The sequence below is a fragment of the Pteropus alecto genome, unplaced genomic scaffold (assembly GCF_000325575.1).
Source record: "Pteropus alecto unplaced genomic scaffold, ASM32557v1 scaffold86, whole genome shotgun sequence".
NCBI classification, from domain to species: domain Eukaryota; kingdom Metazoa; phylum Chordata; class Mammalia; order Chiroptera; family Pteropodidae; genus Pteropus; species Pteropus alecto.
The window spans coordinates 28183221-28203395 of record NW_006442109.1 but is presented as its reverse complement, the minus strand read 5'-3'; the positions used below and the strand labels follow the sequence as shown (position 1 = coordinate 28203395).

At 48.5% G+C, this 20175-nt stretch overlaps 1 protein-coding gene and 1 pseudogene across 1 annotated transcript; both read left to right on the top strand.

The window, feature by feature from the left end:
• The first annotated feature begins 5508 nt into the window (after positions 1–5508).
• Positions 5509–17344, top strand: SPINT1 (serine peptidase inhibitor, Kunitz type 1). Its single transcript, XM_006920479.3, has 11 exons — positions 5509–5722; positions 6030–6569; positions 13009–13136; positions 13344–13488; positions 13583–13753; positions 13920–13946; positions 14293–14418; positions 14535–14585; positions 15543–15713; positions 15938–15985; positions 16405–17344. Exons 2-11 carry the CDS (start codon positions 6113–6115, stop codon positions 16620–16622), a joined length of 1542 nt encoding a protein of 513 aa, XP_006920541.1. The 5' UTR covers positions 5509–5722; positions 6030–6112; the 3' UTR covers positions 16623–17344.
• LOC112469727 lies at positions 15007–15125 on the top strand (annotated as a pseudogene).
• Positions 17345–20175: the final 2831 nt, after the last annotated feature.

The window sequence follows — 20175 nt, the reverse complement described above, 5'->3', positions numbered from 1 at the left end:
CTGAGTTCAAACTCCATTTTGCCCTGCATTGGTTTTATGACATTCAAGTTCAACAACCTCTTTAAGTCTGTTTTCTTATCTGCAAAATGGGGTTTTGGGGAGGATTAAATGAGACGATGTATTTAAACATTTAACATGGTGTCCAAAACAGAGTCCCCTCTCAGTAGATATCGATTCCCTTCCTTTCTTCGCCTTCCCATTCTCCCTGCCTTCCTGGTGAGGATCTGTCCGGCAAAGGCTGGCCTTGGGACTCCTCCGTAGTGGCTTCATTACAAGCCCTCTTTGGAAGAGGATGGAAATGAGCAGGGGAAGGGAAGCCTCTAAAATGCAGCCTATAGACTCTGCTGTTACTTTGACACTGTGATGGGCAGGCATTATGATGATAGTTTCCTTTCTCTTCTGTTTCCTGTCTTCTGAAGGGTTCAGGAGATTTTTCAAGAAAAGGAACCAGATCAAAAGAGTCAATGAGTTTTGCTCACTCATTTAACAAAGATTTTGTGAGCTCCTCTAGCTCACAATGATTAGGCCAATCATTATGCTCAGTAACAGGTATTGGTGATCCAAAAGAGACACAGTCCCTGCCTTCACAGAACTTACCAATCTACTGTGAAAATAAACATTAATTACCCAATCGGACAAATATAAAACTGCAACTATATCTAGTGATCTGAAGAAAAGGTAAGAGATGCTATAAGAATTTTTAATGAGGGTGTGACCTAGAGAGTGGTAACATTCGAAGTGAATTCTGAAAGATGAGTAGGAGTTAAATAGACACGGAGGCCAACAGGAATGGACCTGGCAGAAGGCAGAGCATATTTAAAGGCCTTGTGGCAGATGAGAGATGGTGAGTACAAGAAACTAAGTACAAGAAAGGTCCATGGGGCTAGACTAGAGAGAGGAGCGGGGTCATGAGGCAGAAGTGATGGAAATACCTACAGGGTTCCCTATGAACCATGTTAAGGAGTTTTGTCTCTATCCTAAGAGCATTGAGAACCACTCCAAAATCTTAAGCAATGGTGGTTGGGCAGGCTGACATGTTCAGATTTAAATTTCCAAAAAATAACCTTGGCCATTGGATAAAGAGAGGATCGGAGGGTGCAGAAGGGTTGGAGGAGACCAGTTAGGAGACGTTGATGGGGGGAGGAGTGTTGTCGATAGTAAGAAGTGGATAGATTGGAGAGTTATTTAGGGAGTAATATTTAACGAAACTTAGTGATGGACTGGGGACCCATCATGCAAACTTCATGAATGCCTACAGAGGGACACAGACAAGTTCATGCATGGAGCCTCTCTGAGCTTGTTTCCTCAGCTGTAAAACTGGAGGTTGGTGGGATTCCGCATGAGCACCCAGCTCGGCCCTGGTGAAATACGGCACAAAAATTAGTTATGCCCGTTATTTATAATGTGAGTCTCCTTATTTACATTCTTCCCTCTCAGCATTGACAGATCTCACTGGCCTACAGGAGTCACCATCCATCAGTTAGTCTGTCAAAGATAAGGGAATTCAGGATGTAAGATAAGATGAGAAGAAAAAACCATCAGGATGTCAGGGCCACATGAGGGCAGGGAAACAAAGAGGGTGCAGGCCTGGCCAGAAGCAAAGGTGTCTGCTCCACGCTCTTGGCCTGGCCTAGATCTAGTACTGGGATAAACGGGCAGCAGGCAGACCCCATTAGAAGTAGGCTGTCCTTAAATGCCTCTTCTTTTCTTTCTCTTACTAAAAATTTTTATTATAAAAGGCAAATGTTCATTTTAGAAACATTTCTCATTTTCTAAAACATTAAAAATTGACCATAATCCCACCACACAGGAACTACCATTGCTAAAATTCTGGCAAGTTTCTTTCTAATCATTTGTCTATGCATGTATATTTAACATAGTTGAGAAAATGCTGTCTGTGATATATAATTATTAGGAAAACTTTAAACACTATTGTTATTATTCAAGAAATACATTTAAAAAAGACATGTTCAGTGTAGAAAACTCTAAAATATAGATAAAAAAGAAAAGTATAAATGACCTTTAGTGTACTTATTTTTTCATTTTTCATATAGATTTGCTCGTTTGGGATTTTCATGAATTTAGATCATTTTATAACATGCATGCTATTTTGTAACAATATTTGTTGAACACTTTTTGGGTCATTAAGTAGTTTTGTACATTTTTTTTAACACTGCAGAGTTTTCAAAATTTGGACCATAACTCAGAATGAATTCATTTAATATCACAACACACACATACACAAACATGAAACGAAAATTTCTTAGGAAGCAAAACTCACCTTTACTCTGATATTTTCAACTCTATTCCTATTTTATTTTATTCTACTTTACTTAATTTTATTTTATTTTATTTTACTTATTTTCAAACGCTGATGGCAAGTCGTTTTGTTTTCAAGACTCACTAATGGATTCTAACCTGTCAGGACCCAGGGGCTGGCTAGACATTTGCAAGGAAAACCCAGTACCAGTGGTCACAGATAACTCCAAAGTGCCTGGGTCAGTGAGACCGAGAGAGAATGTGGAGAGAGGAGCAATTTGGGGCTAAATATGATGAATATGGGAAGCTGTCATGAGGTATTTCTCTCTTCGTTGTGGAAGTATTCCGTGCTCACTAAAGGGAACTTGGAAAACAAGTTAAAAACTAAAAAGAAAACGTTATCACATATTCCTATCATTTAAATGCCATCACTTTTATTACTTTGGTAGACTATCTCTTAGTTCCCCCCCCCCACTCATGTACAGTTTTTCTTTTTAGTATGTAAGAAGCATCATGAAGTAGTAAGAAAGTGAGTTTTTCATGTCAGAGAGACTTGGAATAAAACTCTGGCTCTGTTACTTTTTTCAGGTAACATTTATTAAGCGCTCACATTATCAAATGTTTTATCTGTATTAATTAATTTAACCATCATAACCCTATGAAGCCCTACTTTGCACTAAGGTAGAGAGGGGCTAAATAACTTGCCTAAGGCCACCCCAATAGTGAGTAGCAGAAAAGAGAATTAAACCCAGTAGTCTGAGCATGAAGTCCACAAGCTCAACCCCCATACATCCTTGCCTCCCACTTTTCATACGTGACCTTGATGGAGTTAGTAAACTTCTCTGCAAAGTGGACACTATTCTCAGAGTTGTCGTGAGCATTAGTAATTATGTATGTCGAGTGCCTGGCACACAGTAAATCTCTCAACTAATGGTGGCTGCTCACCACTTGAAAACGAGTTTTCGTTTCAGGCAAGTTGAATCTAAGCTGAGGATGGAACTTTCATCTGAACTCAGAATTGCAAGTGCAGAAAAACCCACTGAAGCAATGGAATTGGCCTGCTGAGATTCTGATCCCCGTTCTTTCACCTAATTGCCACATGACTTGACAAGTTAGTTCACCTGTCTGAGCCTGTTTGCTCATCTGTAAAATAGGGATAAAAATAGTACATACTTTCTTGGTTTGTTTTGAGTATATGAGGCAATGTGTGGGAAGTGCTGAGGAACAGGGTTTCAGTATTGTCAGTGCTTGATAAAAGTAGTTTTTTGTAATGGTGTGTATAATGGATATAATAATAAATTTGTAGTAATATGATATTACCATAAGATTGTTGTCTCCTGTGTTAGGATTTCTGCATGTATCATGTATTGGGGGAGGCAGATCACACACAAAAACCTTTCTGCCCAGTAACTACACAATCATTTGCTTCATTCCCAGCATACTATCACTGATTGCCCTATGTCCACCACTGCATCAGAAGCTATGGAAAAACTCAGACAATTCAGAGAAAGAGAGACAGACCCAAGATTCTTACCCCCAACATCCATAATGTGGACAGCTGGGAGATGTTGCAGTTCAGCCAGGAAAATGATCAAAGGATTGGCTACAAAGATCTAATAGGTAAAGCTGCTCTAGATGACAAATTAGGAAGAATATTCCCATTTGGGGGAGGGGGTGTTAAGTCATCATGAAAAGGTGTGGAATCTCTTTTTGGGGAGAGAATTAATAATAATGTAGGGAGGAGGCAAAAGAATTAAAATGTTAATCAAGCCACATTCAGAAACTGCAATATGCTGATCAACCCTACAGCCAGGCCAAGAGGACACCTTCAGAACAAAGGAAGATTTCTACCGGGATTGCTAACAACGTATTTCCCCACACCTGTGGAAGGGGAAACAGCCCCCTTCACAAATCAAATCATTCATTCCCTATAGCTAAAACTAAAGGGAACTTGTGGATTAAAGGCTGGGAACTGCCAGCAGGCATTTCAGGCTATATACTCTTTCACTACCCCTTTCTCATTATATGTCCATATCAAAGGAAATGGAAAATAAAGAATGATATATAAACTGAATTCCCTGGACACTCAGGGTCCCTCTCACTCTCTGCCTCTGGGAAGAGACCACACTGTCTGTGGAGTATTATCCCTTTTTTAATAAACTTTCCTTTGACTCTGACTTTGGCGTATGTGTTGAATTCTTTCTACTCTCTCTGCCAAAGGGCCCTTTTCTTCTCTTGGTGTAGGGCTTGGTCTCCCCACCACCATTCGGGGAAATTTGCTCTGTCCTGAATCAATAGGACCAATCTTAATCTGTAAGGAATGGTCTTTAAGAGGAGTCCTTCACTCAGGAAAAGCAATGATTATGGCTTCAAGGAGTCCACCGTTCTGTAGTCATAAACTCAGCTACCTTGGTGAACTGGACCTATAGTTTACAAGGATGGCATTCCACTGGAAGAAAGTGGCCAGCTCTAGATCAGGAGCACCCCCTTGGTGGGAGAGAAGGAACTCGCACTCCGGGGGAGGGAGCAGCAGACCCCTGAGTATTGTTAACAGGGACTCGGCTCCAAAAGAGACGCGGGAAAGGAAACAAAAGTAAAGGTTATTACGAAATGAGGAAGGGCCTCAGGCAAAAGGGAACCATGGCGGCAAGCAGGGAAGTCTGGCAGCAAGAAATCGCTTGTTTCTCACTCTTGCAGAAAGGAGGGCTTCCCGGGACTGGCAAGGACCGTGACACAGGGGCAGGCACCCGGATTCCAGTTACCAAAGGTGCAGCCACACAGCCTCTGGGATCTCTTCCCGCCACGAGATGGAAATGATTTCCTGCGGGCTGACAACGACGGCGAGGTTATTTGCACCGGGCTTTCCCTCATTTCTCCACCCCTAACCCCTTAACGAGCGCCTCAGGCCTCGGGCTGGGAATGCTGGCCCTGGCACGAAAGGGGGTCTGGTGACAGCCGCCACAGAGCGTCCCACCCTCTCGTGCCCAACTTCACTGGAGTGTCCTGGCGTGTCTGGACTTCCCGGGATCCGGGTGCGGCTCCCCTCCCCCCACCCAGCGAGGCTGGGCTCGGTGGATTTGGCGTAAAGCAGGCTCGAAGGGCGCGGTCCGGGTCAGGGAGCCCCGGTCCCGGCCTCACAGCCCCTCGCGGGAGATGGTGGCAGGGTGCGGGGGGGTCAGCCTGCAAGGGAGGTGTCGGGGATCGCGGGTCCGCGGGGCAGGTGCTGAGGAAGCTGGACTGGAAAGGGCCGGCCGAGGCGCCCCGGACAAGGGCGGGGCCGGCGGCGCTAGGGTTAATGTCCGCCCCGCCCCGGCCGCGCTGACTCAGTTTCACCAGAAACTAGGGGGAGGAGGTGGCGGATCTGCAGCGCACCCCGCACCTAGGCGGAAGCCGGACCGGAGCCGCGCAGGAAGCAGAGACCGGAACCTGAACAGGCCGGGCTCCACCCCACTCACCTGCGCAGGTAACCAGGGCCCCGGAAGCGGAGCGGGCTCGGAGCGTGTTTGGCCCTTTGTTCTGCTCTCGAGAGTGTGTCGGGATACGTGACCTTCTTGGCCATACATTCGTCCGTCGGTCTGGCGGCCGGGTCACTGGAGCATACGTGGGGGGCCAGGGCCGCGTTCCCCTCTACACTGCAGGGGTGCTCCGTGCTTCCCAGGCCTCCCCTGCACTTATACTCAGCGGGCCCGCCTCCCTTGAAGTCTCCCCGGCTGATCCGGTTCCCCGGCTGATCCAGTGTGTCTCCTCCTCCGTCTCCTCCTATCTCTCAGGTCTCTAGTACCCTTGGAGCCCAGAAGCCCGTGCTGTGAAGGTGACCCCAGTGAGGAGGAGGGCGACGGCCACTGGGAAGACGATGGCTGGCGCCCAGCTCTCCCAGACCCGCATCCCAGCGGTCGCCCTGTGGCTCCTGTGCGCTCTCGGCCTCCCTGACACCGATGCGGGGCCGCCTCCCATGCCCCCCGCGCTGCGGACTGGAGACGCCTGTCTGGACCGCTTTACCCCCGGGGTGTTCGCTTTCGTGCTCAACACTGAAGCCTCAGTCAGCAACGGGGCCACCTTCCTGGGATCCCCCACCGTGCGCCGCGGCCGCGACTGCGTGCGCGCCTGTTGCACCACGGAGAACTGCAACCTAGCGCTGGTGGAGCTGCAGCCCAAGGGAGGGGAGGACGCTATCGCCGCCTGCTTCCTCTTCAACTGCCTTTACGAGCAGAACTTCGTGTGCAAGTTCGCGCCCAGGGAGGGCTTCATCAACCACCTCACGCGCGAGGTTTACCACTCCTACCGCGAACTGCGGACCCAGGGCTTTGGAGGTAAGGAGCGGGTGCGGGGATGGATTGGTTTGGGGAGACTCAGAAAAGGGGCTGGTTATAGAGTCCTGGGAGAGGCAAGCATCAGAAGAGAGTTAATGAGAAGAGTCCCGTTCTACCTCTACTCCTCCTTAGAAGTAAGTAGTATAAACAGTAAAGGACAGGCTAGGTGAGTGGGGAGGGGTGACATCTTAAAGCCCAGACTTGCTCCTGAATTCAGGGTGTTGAGTAAGCTGGTGTTCTGGGATGTGTGTATGGGATGGAGGGTGTAGCTCCTCAGGATTCTTCACTTCTGGCCCTGATATGCCTGGTGACTAGTGCCTCCCCCCCACCCCCCCACTGGCCAAGTTCGGTCAGAGGCACCTTGAGGCCCTGTCAAGTGACCCTGGTGAAGCAGAGTCTCCTCCTCCCTCCACTGCTGGACTTGGGACTGGTTAGCGTCTCTCTCTAAACAACCTCCCCACCCCACCCCATCTTTTGGCATTTGGTGGTCTGGGGAAAACTGCCAGACTCCAGAGGCTAAAGAACAAGATCAGTCTGAGGTTGACCCAAAAGGGGACAGGGCCCGTGTTGTGGGCACAGTAGCCAGAGGCTCTGGGGCGGGGGGGGGCAAGAAGGGTTGCTGGGTGAGTCAGCTCACTGGTGTATATACTTGGTGGGGGGAATGTCAGCTGTGCCAAGTTGTCTGCTCACCTTGTTTACTTCCGGGGATAAGAGCAAAGTGGGGGCCTAGACTCCTCCTCTTTACTCCTGGGCCCTTCCAGAGACCTTTGTTCTCTGTTCTCTCCACCTGCTGTTCTGGCCAGGTGGGACTCCAGGACAGGGATGGGTCACAACTGATAACCTCTCTTAGCACTTTATAGCTTACTGATTGCTGTGACACTCGACCTCTCACTGAGGCATCGTGACCACTCCTGAAAATTGTGCTATTAGTAGTCATCCCACTTTTCAGGTTAGGAAACTGACTCCCATGTTAAACAATTTGTCCGAGATAACGCTGACCATAAATGGTAGACCTGGGACTCAACTCTAGGCAGAACCTCTAAAAGTCCTGTGCTGTTTTTCACACAAGACAACCTTTTCGGGAAGAAACCTGTCTCTGACCCAAGACAGCCCAGTGGGTAACATAACCAGAGTATGGGGGTAGTTTCAATTCTGAAAAGTGAAGAAGGGACCTCCTTCTCCAGCCTTTTCCTGAGCCAGTGTCTCTCCCAGGTTAAGGGCCCACTCTTCTCCCTATCCTTCCAGTAGCTCTCTGGGATCTCTGAGGAGATTCCAGGAATGGGTACCATCTCCTGGCCAGGCTGGGCCATCAAGTCCCACTGGGCCAAGGCCTGAGCCTGTTCCGCAAGGAAGTAGCAGAGAGTGTAGGTGGTGATGACTCTAATTGACCTGAGCTGTCGGTGCCCTTCCTGCTTTGACAGAGGCCCCATGGGAGTCTCACTCCTATGCCAGTAGTTAAAACTCTGAGGTCTGGTCAATGAGCAGAGCTGAATGGGGCCACATGGTCTCGGGACCAGCCTTCTTCATCTAGAAATCCCCCAAATTGGCTTGTTTGGCACAAGACAGGGTAGAGTGGGGATTTCCTGGGCATTGAGGGAACTGGGTAGGACTTGGGCTGAGTGTGAGCTCCAGGCCATTTTCAGGGTGTTGCAGTGCTTTGGGGAGTGGGAAAGCTGTGTGCTGTCAAGGAATCCATTTTTAGCTAAGTCCAACTAGAGAGGTGTGGGGTGGGTAAGAGCAGGATAAGCAAGGTGGGCTGGTGCTCAGGGCTTTTAAACCTTTGTTTCTTGTATTAAGTGGAGAAATCCTCCCCAGGATGAGTTTGTTCCCCTTTCCCTGCCTTTGGCCAGGCCAGTCTAGTCCAGATTCCTGCGGCCTTCTGAGCACCCTGCTCCTTCCTTTTCTCCTGCCCTCCCCCTCTTTCTGTTGGAGGAGTGGCTTAGAAGGTGGAGGCGCTGTTTGCCCGGAGATGTTCTGGGGCTTGGCAGCTGGGGGAGGGACTGGCTTTATTACCACTCTGGCCCTTTGCTCTCTTGGGGGAGGGAAGAAGAGAGTGGTAGGGCAGGGCATTTGCCCCTTGCTCCTGGGTACTGGAGCTTAGAGAGGACCAGCTCTGTGGGGGTGGACATTGCTGATTTGGCCCAACATCTGATACATCACTCTGACTGCCACTTCCACCTTGGGGGCTGATGCGGGGCTAGCTTGTCTGTCTGCTAGGTAGACTGCCAAGAAGTCTGTCTCCTCCTTTCAGACAGCTGATTACTTTCTGAAAAATGCAAGGAGAGAGGAACAGGCCCATCCCAGCTCCCTGTCTCTTTTGCTTTGTCTCTCAGAGGTCCCCTTAGGGCTGGCCTATGTTGGCCCTCTCCTGATCTCCAGCCAAGCCAGACAAGCATTTTCATTCTCTGATCTCCTGGTCTTATTTTCCCTCAATCCTTGAAACCCAGATCTTCTTTTCTCATTCTTGTATACATCTGCAGCATTTGACATGTTATTTTGTGGAAGCTCTGCCCTCCCATCCCCTTGCTGTCACTGTGTGTCCTGGTCTTCCCACCTCCCTCTGTGACCACTGCGTGTGAGCCCTGCATTGTACCTGCTTTCTCTGCCTCATCGAAGAGGAATCCCTGTGACTCAGCCTCCAGTTCTTATCTATTTACCTTCTCTTCTTCCTTTGAGTTCACTCTTACATCGGACATACTCTCTGTAGAGCCTCTGTGGAGGGCAGTTTGGCAATATCTATCAAAGCCGTCAATGTATATGACCGCAGCACAATTCCACTTGTAGGAATTCATTTTGCAGCTATACTTAGGCATGTGTAGAACAATTTACCAGCCAGTTGTTTGCTGTAGCATTGTTTATAACAGCAAAGAATGGGAAGATCTTGATGTCTGTCAATATATCCTATAAACAAATCTTGCAATAAATAAATTGGATACTGTGATGAATTTAAAAATAATAATAAACCCTGAGGCAGTATGGTTTAGTTCTTAGTACGGAGGGAGGAAGAAGGGTGGATGGATCTAAAGAGGAGACTGGTGGACTGGTTAAATAAGTTGTAAATTATGGTATATTCATACAATAAGTACCATGCAACCAAAAAAAGAGGGGGGGACTCTGCATTGCTATGGAATTATTTCTAAGATATATTATGAGAAAAGAACTTGCATGCTTATGAATGCAATACTACCTTGATATTTACACACACACATATGACTTGATGCCTCTAGAAAGAGGAACCGGGGGTTAAGAGGAAGAGGGACTTGATTCTCATAACCCTTTTGTACTTTTTGAATTTTATATCATGTACATCAGTGGTCCCCAACCTTTTTGGCATCAGGGACTGGTGCTCCTATGAGAATCTAACGCCTGATCTGAGGTGGAATTGAAGCAGTGATGCTAACGCTGGGGAGCAGCAGCAAATACAGATGAAGTTTCATTGACTTGCCTGCTATGTGTCCCGGTTCCTAACAGACCACAGATTGGTACCCGTCCTGTGCCTAGGGGTTAGGGACCCCTGATATCTATGTATAACCTAAGCTAAAAACAAAACTCCCGAGATTATAAAAGCAGTCAAAATTACATTTCTAAGAAGATGAGTGATCTGCAGCATGGTGTTTCAGAGAGAGAATGAACTGTAGAGTCAGAGAGAACAGGGTTCAAATCCCAGCTCTGCTGTGTAGAAACTGAGTGGCCCTGGGTAAGTCATTTAACCTCTGTGGTGTCAATTTTCTCATCTGGAAAGAGGAGCGAGAATGCAGTTGTAGCAGGGTGGTTAGGAAGGTAGGTGATGTAGATCAGGGGTCAGCAAACCTTCTGTAAAGTTTCAGATGATAAATATTTTAGGCTTTGGGGACCTACAGTCTCTGTCATAACTACTCAGTTCTGCTGTTGTAACGTGAAAGCAGCCATCCACAATATGTAACTGAGTAGGCAAGATTTGTTGGACACAAATTTGAATTTTAAATACTTTTCACTTGCCACAAATACTATTCTTTTGAATTTTTTCAACCATTTAAAAATGTACTAGATGGTGGGCTGGATTTGGCTGTGGGCCATCATTTGCCAAACCCTGATGTAGATGATGCAGGTAAAATACTTAGCATGGTACCAAGTACACATCCAAAAGTGGCAGCTTTGTTAACAATTATGACTCCAGATCTATCTCCAATCCTGGCCTCCCTGGAGCTCCCACTGCAAATGTCTCCTCTGGATGGTCATCCCTCCCTCAAATTTAAGTTCTCTGTGACCGAATCCACACATTTCCACTGGTTCCCCTTCTGCCTGTCCCCTGGCTCTTTCTCCCCAGTTCTCAGCATCCATCAGGCACAGAAGCCTAAAGCATCTGCCCAGCATTGTTTCTCACATCCTTTTTCCATTCCCTTAGCTGTCCCTTAATTCAGACCACTCCCGTTGCATCTGCCCTGACCCACTTGCACTGGTCCACTCACCAGCCTCCTTGGTCCATTCCAAACATGGATAAACAGCTGCTGCCCAGAGCTCAGGAGTGCCTCTCCTAGCCAGGCCCTTGGTCTCTGCCCTAGCACTCCTGGACCTTGATCATGCATCTAGGAGGTCAATGTCTGGTGCAGCCAGGACTTCTAGGACTCTACACCACTTCCCATGGCCAGTATCTGTCCCCTTCATGTACCACTCGTTAAATATTTGAACATCACTCGTGCTGTGTCCACATGCCCTGGCCCAGCATTTAGGACCCTTCGAGGTCTGTTCAGGCCAGTTGGTCTCAGTGTTACCAAACAGGCCTTGCAAATTTCCAACTCCTTGCTTTGGCTCCTCATATTTTCTGTAGTCGCCAACAACAGCACATTTTTCGCCACAACCGAACAAATAAAAACAAAACGAAAAAAATCAAAAAAATCTTTTCTCCCTTCTTCAGAAAGTTTTTCCTTATTTCTGTAGTCTGTGAGAGCCTTTCCATTCTCTGAATGTCCCCTTCCTTATCCTGTACACATACAGCATACTGCTTCATCTCATTGGGTCTTTTCTCCCATGTCATTTCATGTCATTGGGTCTTATTTACCCAACTGGACTGTAATCTCCTCAAGGACAGCATATTAATTTTCTGTGGCTGCTGTAATTATTACAAAGTGGGTGACTTAAAACAACAGAAATGTATAGTCTCACAGTTCTAGAGGCTAGAAATCCGAAATCAAGGTGCTGGCAGGACCACGTTCCCTCTGAAGACCCCAGGGGAGAATCCATCCTTGCCTCTTCCAATCTCTGGTGGCTCCAGGTATTTCTTGGTTTGTGGCTGCATAACTCCATTCTCCGCCTCTGTTTTCACACAGCCTTTTCTTTTCCTTTTTTTTCCCCTCTAGTTACTCCCCCACTTCCACCCCTGACCTATGGATGTTGCCAGTTTCCCTTTAAGAACTGGATCTCTGAAGGCGGGGCGTCTCCTCCCACACGCTCCCTGGTGCCCTGGAGGCCCAGGGCTGCACCTGGGGTACGAACCCAAGACCTTCTGCGAGTAAAACAGACGTGCTAACCACTACACTATGCAGTCACCCCCCACACAGCCTTTTCTTCCTTTACTCTATGTGCTCCTCTTCTGTCTTTTATAAAGACACTCATCATTGAATTTAGCACCTACCCAGGCTAATCCAAATGGTCTCATGTGGAAATGCTTAACTCAATTACTTCTGCAAAGACCTTTTTCCAAATAAGGTCACATTCACGGGTTCTGGAGGTTAGACATGGACGTATATGTTGGGGGAATCACCATTCAACCCTCTACAGGCAGGAATCCTGCTTTGTGCTTGTTTCGTCTCCAGCCTCTAACTGAGATGGGGGTGAGGGGGTCCCTCAGGCACAGGCACTGTCTGAGGGAGAGCATGGTTACCTCGGGCCCTCTCATAACTGGAGGCAGAGTCTGAGGTGGCAGAGGCACCCTCTCCTTGTGGCCACTCACCCTGGGACACCAAGACTTGCCACATTGCTACCTGGAGACTCTGTGCTTAAGGCTTCTATCAGCAGCATTTGGGCAGCAGAGAGAAGTGATAGGTGTTAATTACACATTTACTTATTTGGCTTTTCACAAATATTGTTACTTTAACTTTTTTAAGCAATTAGTATAAGACCTGATTATTGTAGAATATAAGAATAAGCTCTCGCTAAATATATATATATGTATATATGTATATATATACATATTTCTTTCCTAAATGGTATCAGATGGCACATGCTATTCAGTAATTTATTTCAGAGAGTAGGTTTTACAACATAAAAATGTCTTTAATATACCAAAGACAATATATCTAAATAGAGAACAAGAATATGGTTTGGTTACAGGCTCCCGCCTGATTCCCATGTTGGTTGCCGAGCCTTAGATTGGTCTAAGTGTGACCCAAACTGCCCCCTGCCCCCAGGAGAGATCTAGTCCATTCGGTGACAGTTGACCTTACCTCACCTTCTGTCCCAGGGTCCCGGATCCCCAAGGTCTGGGCAGGCATAGACTTGAAGGTACAGCCCCAAGAACCCGTGGTGCTGAAGGGTGTGGAGAACACAGATTGGCACTTACTGCAGGGTGACACGGACGTCAGGGTAGAGGTGAGACACTGGGCTGGCTCCCTGACCCCACTTCAGCTCTCCAGGGCTCCCTTTCTTTCTGGGGCCATAGGCCAAGGTGGACAGAAGCTGAGGATACATTTAATACCAAATGCCTCTGCTCTCCCAGGTGGGTTGTGTGGCTGGGAGGGCCTGGGGCAGCCCAAGGGCATCAGGGGGTCCCAGACTAATGGCTACTTCTATGTATAGAGGAATGATCCAGACCAGGTGGAGCTGTGGGGACTCAAAGAAGGTATCTACAAATTCCAGCATGCAATGGCCAGCTTAGACCAGCCAGAGAGCATGACCAACGTCACGATCACAGTCACCGTGCTGTCCACCAAGCAGACAGAAGGTGAGGGGAAGGGTGGAGAGGCAGCATCTGGAGCCACCCACCCCCTCTGTTCATTGGCCCCTTAGGCCCCCCTCACAAGCTTTATTCCCCCCAGACTATTGCCTCGTACCCAAAAAAGTGGGCCGCTGCCGTGGTTCCTTCCCCCGCTGGTATTACAACCCCACAGAACAGATCTGCAAGAGTTTCGTTTATGGAGGTTGCTTGGGCAACAAGAACAATTACCTTCGGGAAGAAGAATGCAAACTAGCCTGCCACAATGTACGAGGTAGGCCTTTGCTGGGTAGCTCTGAGGCTCAGGTGACTTTCCTCCAGGGTGAGTGGTCTCTTCACCAATCAGGGAAGTGGGCATGAGAGTCCCCTATTCCCTGTCAGCACATCCTTGCTGAGGCCTGGCGCTGCCTCCTCTCACTTCTCTGTTTTCTCTTTCCCAGGCCCTTCCATAGAAAGGAACCATCCAGGTGGGCTTTGCTTCTTTTCCTATTCCCTTCACCCTTGCCAGGTCTCCAGCCCATAACATGTCCATGCCCTTGACCAAGCTGCTTTTGCCCAACCCATTCCTACTCTCATAGTATGTGAAAGGACCACAAGCACCCCACCCCTTGCAGCCTAGCATCCATCTATCAGGATATCTGCCCAGTTTGTGTATAGAAGGGTATGGATTGGGGGGGCGGGGTGAGAAGGAAACAGGACATGTCATGATGCTGTGTTGGGGTAGAGAGGGCCAGGTAGATGGTGGACCCTTGGTACTTTCTGGCCTCTGCTGGAGCCTGACCTTACCCCCTAACCCATCCTGCCTCCACCCAGTGTGCTCTGGCACCTGTCACCCTCCTGAGTTCAACTGTAGCGATGGCTGCTGCATTGACAGCTTCCTGGAATGTGATGGCACTCCCGACTGCCCTGACGCCTCTGATGAGGCCACCTGTGAAAAATGTGAGGCCTGGGAGATGGAGGGGCGGTGGGCTGCAGAGGGGGAGGTCCTGACCATTTACCCTGCACCAATGAGAGACCCTTGTTGGGCCTGTGCCTCTGACCTTTCTTCTTTGCAGACACCAATAGCTTCGATGACCTTCAGAGATTTCCTTTCCCTGGTGACAAAGGTGAGATTCCCCCCAGGTATACCCTGGGTCATGGCAGATGCTGGCACTGCCATCTTCACTTATCCCATTAGCATGCCGAAAGGTTTTGCTGTGTGTGCTTGGCTGTGGGCTGTCAGCTCTCTTCTTTGGCTGTGTTTCCCAAGTATCAGCCAGCCTCTTAACACCTTCAGAAATTCATGCTCACATATCACTAAGGTGGTGTTTACTTAATTTTTTTATTAATCAATTACTTTTTTAACTTAATGTATTAAAAAGAAATTTCGCATCACTATCATAAACGGAAAGCCACTATTACATGCCACAAACTGAGATTGACTATTAAAATGAGTATAATGAAACAATGATATAAATTTTAGCTGGACATTGTTGCCCGCCAAGGCTGAGATCACGAACTGCTTTTGTTAAAAGGTAGACCATCTAAGTCTACGGCCATGCTACCCTGAACAAGCCCAATCTTGTCTGATCTCAGAAGCTAAGCAGGGTCGGGCCTGGTTAGTACTCGGATGGGAGACCACCTAGGAAGACCAGGCGCTGTAGGCGTAAAAAATAAAAAATAAATAAAAATAAGAGATTGTAAGCTGAAAAGGTCTTTGCAATCTGTGAGATCAACCAACGGTTGCCTTGCCTAATAAAAGAAAAAACGGTAGACCATCTAATGCTAGAGAGAAAACAGATCTTGACACAATCAGAAAAGCCAAAAGAAAATTGAAATAGTTATGTGAGTCAGTGTAGTTTATTGCTGGGCCTAATTGTCTAGCATTTGTCTTCTTTGCTTCTGGCAACACTGCAGATAGGCCAGATGTTTCCCGGGCCTTCAAGGTTCTCACTAAGTCACGGCCATCCTCAGCATGACATGGGTTGGGAGAGGGCTAACAGCAACCATGTGGAGCCTGGCGGTTGATAGCAGGGAAGCCCCCATGGACTCACTCACCCCTTTGCCTGCTCCTTATTACCCAGGGCACTGTGTGGACCTGCCAGACACAGGCCTCTGCAAAGAGAACATCCCACGCTGGTATTACAACCCCTTCAGTGAACGCTGTGCCCGCTTTACCTATGGTGGTTGTTATGGCAACAAGAACAACTTTGAAGAGGAACAGCAGTGTCTTAAGTCCTGTCATGGGATCTCCAGTGAGTGTCATGGCATTCGGGGGATGGAAAGATGGGGAGGGAAAAGACTTAGCAAGAGCACCTTGCTCTGTCCAAGGCCTGGGCTGGTCACATGGCCTCTTCAGAGTATCCTCAGAATACTTAAAATGGGGGTGGGAGAGGATGGCAGTGGGAGGTCTGGGGCACTTGGGAGCAGGTGAGTCTCAGCCCTTAGTATTGACTTCTCTCTCTCCCATCATTTGTAGAGAAGGATGTGTTTGGTCTTCGGCGGGAAAGCCCCATTCCCAACGTAGGTAAGCCCTGGTCTGCCCTGTTACTAATGAGTAGGTATCAACTCAAGGATCAACTACACACAGTTGGTTGTGACCACTTAAACCTGTGTTGAGAAGGATCCTGAGGTTGGCCAGAGGGACAGTCAATAGTGATACCTGCTATGGTAAGGAAGGAAGCACAGCAAAGTGCATGCTAAATGTTTGCCATCAGTCCCAGGCTTTTCCCCATGCTAACTGCAACTAGAGCAACCCAGGGCTGAGACCCCAGGCCCATTAGAATCTGTCCCACTGAATTCCCAATGGAGCCATTCAGCTGCTCATTTGCTGAACATCCTTCCACATTTGTCATCCATCTTACATTCTTTTGATACTGAGTAGGGGGTGGGCATCAAAACTGAGCAGGCCCTGAGAGCTCTTTATTTGGTCCTTTCTTCCCCCAGGCTCCGTGGAGGTGGCCATTGCAGTGCTCCTGACTACCTGCATTGTGGTGATGGTTGCCATCCTGAGTTACTGCTTCTTCAAGAACCAGAGAAAGGACTCCCACAGATACCATCATGGCCACCGCCACCCCCCACCCGCTACCCCCACCAGCTCCACCATCTCCACCACCGAGGACACAGAGAACCTGGTCTATAACCATACCACTCGACCCCTCTGAGCCTGGGGCTTGCCTTGGCCCTTCAGCCTGTGGCTCTCTCCAGCTCTCACCTGGCCCTGCTTCCTCCTGTCAAGACGAGGCCTGGGCTGGTAAAGACTTTGGGATCAGACCCCTCCAGCCTGTTTCCCAGGCCCACTCTGCCTAAGAAGCCAGGGTTCTAGCCTCTCTCAGATATAGCTCAGTTAAGCTCAGGCTGCTTGTTCCTGAGAAAGCTCCAGCATCCGAGAGGAGCAGAAAACCTTTGAGCCAGGACTCCCACACACAGATGGACCTGCCTGCCTAGGATTTCAGAAGAAGTGGGAGTTTTGTTTCCTGGTCAAACCTGCCTGCCCCACACCATGGTGTTGGGAAGGGGTCTGGGTGGTGTCAGAAGCTAGAGGCCCCAACCCTGTCCTCCAGAGCTACCTCTCCCACTCTGTACAGTCCAGAGCTGGGGGAAGGTCTTCCCTATATATTTTGTGCTATACAGAGTTCTCTTTTGTTTATTTAATGCCGTGAGGGTGAATGAGAGGACAATCTGACCTCTGCTGCCTCTTCTCCTTCCCCCAGGAGAGAGCCCCAACTTGGCCTGGCCTGGCCTGGCTTGGTCTTGGACTCAGATCCAGAGGTGCTCCATCCTCCCTGTACCTCCCAGGGCTCTTCAGCACCAAACCCCCAGCTGCTCTCCAACTTCCTACAGACCCCAATCCACCCACAGTGTAATAAAATGGTTTGTTCTGTGAGGCTTCTGCTTCTGCTCTGTGGGCCAGGAAAGGGACAGCTGCTTGTGGGGGAGATGTGACTGCCCAGTCCAACTGGTTCAGGCTTTGGCCACCCTGTTTAGCAGGTTTTCCCACCCTTCCCGAAACTGCCCCAGTCTTGGGTGGAGAGAAGTGCCAAGTTTGACCACCAGAGGGGAGGGGTGAGAGGGCCATAGAAGTAGGGGGCCCAGGGAAGCTGCAGTGCTGCTGTGTAGTATTTTTTCCTGGTTTGAGCCTGTCAGTAAGCCTGTTTGGTAGCTGGGGCAAGTCTTCATACCTGTGTAGCTGAGGATAGGAAGGGAAGGCACACAGGCTTGAGCCCTGGTTCTTACCCCAGCTCCCTTTAGTATGGGGGCTAGAGACAGGGGTCCCATCTGACCCAGGTCACCACTGTCTCCCCACCCTACCCAGAGAAGCCTTAGCTTCTTCACTGGGGTGTAGCTGCTCCCCAGACTTTGAGCTCCTACTAAGGAGCCTTTAGTTGAGGTATTCCACTCCCATGAACACCCCTCCCTTTTGAGCTACATCTTGGTGCAAAAAATAATAATAATAAAAATACAAAAAAAAAACCCCTTACAATTCATTTCTTCATTCAACAACTTATTTAGTCTCCTATGTGCCGGGTACTGCCAATCATTAGAAATTCAAGTTGCTGTCTTCACACACAGTGCTGTGATGAAGGTACTATTATCCTCGCTTTACAGGTTAGGAAACTGACAGCAAAGTTGAGTTCCCAAGGTCTTAGACCTGGAATAGGAGGATTGGATTCAAATCCTATGGCTCCAGAGTCTAGTTTTACAAAAGAGACTTAAATCGTGGCAAGTGCTATACAGGAAAAAGAAAGACGGCAGTGTGAGAAGTTGGGGCTACTTTTAACTGGAGTGCAACTAAGGTAAATGTGCATGAGTTACAAATGTACAGCTCATTGAATTTCCTTCACTGCACACACCCAGGAGGTAAGAACCCAAACAGAGAAGGAGACATTCCTATCACCCCAGATGGGCTTCCTTTTGATGGCTAACTTTTTCGTACCTCTGTTTTTGTGCCTGTCCTACTATCGGTCCAGACCACCTCCCACTTTCTCATCTTTCAGCCTAAGCTCAAGTTTCCCCCTCCCCTCTTTAATTCCACCCCCCATCCATCCCTGACCTATAGATCTTGCCGTTTCCCTCTCTGAAGGCGGGGTGTCTTCTCCCACAGGCTGGGGAGCACACTCAGGGCCTGGCATGGTCTGTGGCTCCATGTGGGGCGCAAACCCAGTACCTTCTGCATGTAAAGCAGATGTGCTAACCACTATGGAGCCACCCCTTAAGCTCGCGTTCTTATTCCCTCCTGCACACATCCAGGTGGGAGGCACTCTCTGCTTCACATTTATGTCTGTTAACAGGACCCTGTGCACAGAGCGCTCTCTTTTCCTTTCTGTTTACTACCTGTCTTCCTTCTGGGTTGAGCTCCTGGAGACACAGGTGGTATCTTAGTCATATCTGGGTCTCCAGCAGGCCACACTCCCTCTATGACCTTAGTAAATGGTAGTGGTTCACTACATGTTGAATAGATGGCAGGGAGTCAGACTCCAAACCCTGCTTTGGCTATTACCGTTTCATAGGGCACTGTATTTTTGCTTCCTACTTTACTAGCCACGCATCCAACTTTCAAGGCTCAAAACAGCCTCGCTCCCTCCCCTGGTCACACCAACACTGTCAATCAGTCAACTCCCATCAACCTTTGATTTTCTAAGAGCACTTCCAGGGCGGAAGTGATTACGCATTAAATTTTGCATCCTAATTCCTAGATCAGTGATCGACATAGAATAAGTGCTTAATAAGTGTCTGTTGGACCAAAGGGAACATCCTCCTCTTAGGGAGGGGTGAAGATGAAGTGAGACCTTGCAGGCAAAAACCCCAGTAAGATCCTCTGGGATGGAGGCACGGCTGAGTCACCTTCGGCAGAAAGAGTTGGAATCGCGCAGAGGCCCCTAGGGGGCGCGCTCATCGCCACTGGGCGCTATGTTCCTTGCTGCAAGGATTTGAGCCGAGTATCCCAAGCAGGTGTCAGATGTGAAGCAATGAAAGCTGAGATGCAGCCCCTGCTTTCCTGGAGTTACACCCTGGAGTCCTGGTAGAAGGAATGCAAATACTGTAACAAAACAATTTGGTTCCCAAACTGCTCGTCTCTGTGACTTCCCCAGCTGTCCTCTGTCTATCCTCACCCACATGACTCCCTTTCAGAACCTCATGCCTCCATTCCTTTGCACAGGCAGTTAGTTGCCTCTACCTCAAATGCATTTTACCCTTGGAAAGCTCCCACTTACCCCACGATCCAGCTCAGAAAACCTTCTCTGTTTCGCCATTCTGTTATACGGTACACAGGTCTGCTGCATACACATGGCCCATGTAATATATGTCCATCCTTATGTGGTTGAGGCTCCTCAGGGCAGGGATGGGGTCTTATTTGTCTCAGCATCTCCCATTTTGGTGGATATGAGGTATCAGACAAACGGCTATTGAAGAAAGAAGAGGTTGGTCAAGTCATAGATATTAAGAAGGAGATTGAGAAATGGCTTCCCGGAGGAAGTATAAAATGAGAAGAGCAGATGGGTGTCGGTGTTCCAGGCATAACAAAATCATAGTGAGCAAAAGCTGGGCATGGATCTTGTTTTGTTTGGGGAGCAGCAAGCTGCTCAGTTTGACTCAAGCACTGAGAGGGAAAGCTGGGAAGTTGGTGGGTAGAGGCTACATGGGTGGGCACTTGGGGATCTGAGCAGGGGAAAGGGTGATCCAAAGTCAGCTTTAAGGAATGGACAGAAAAGCAAG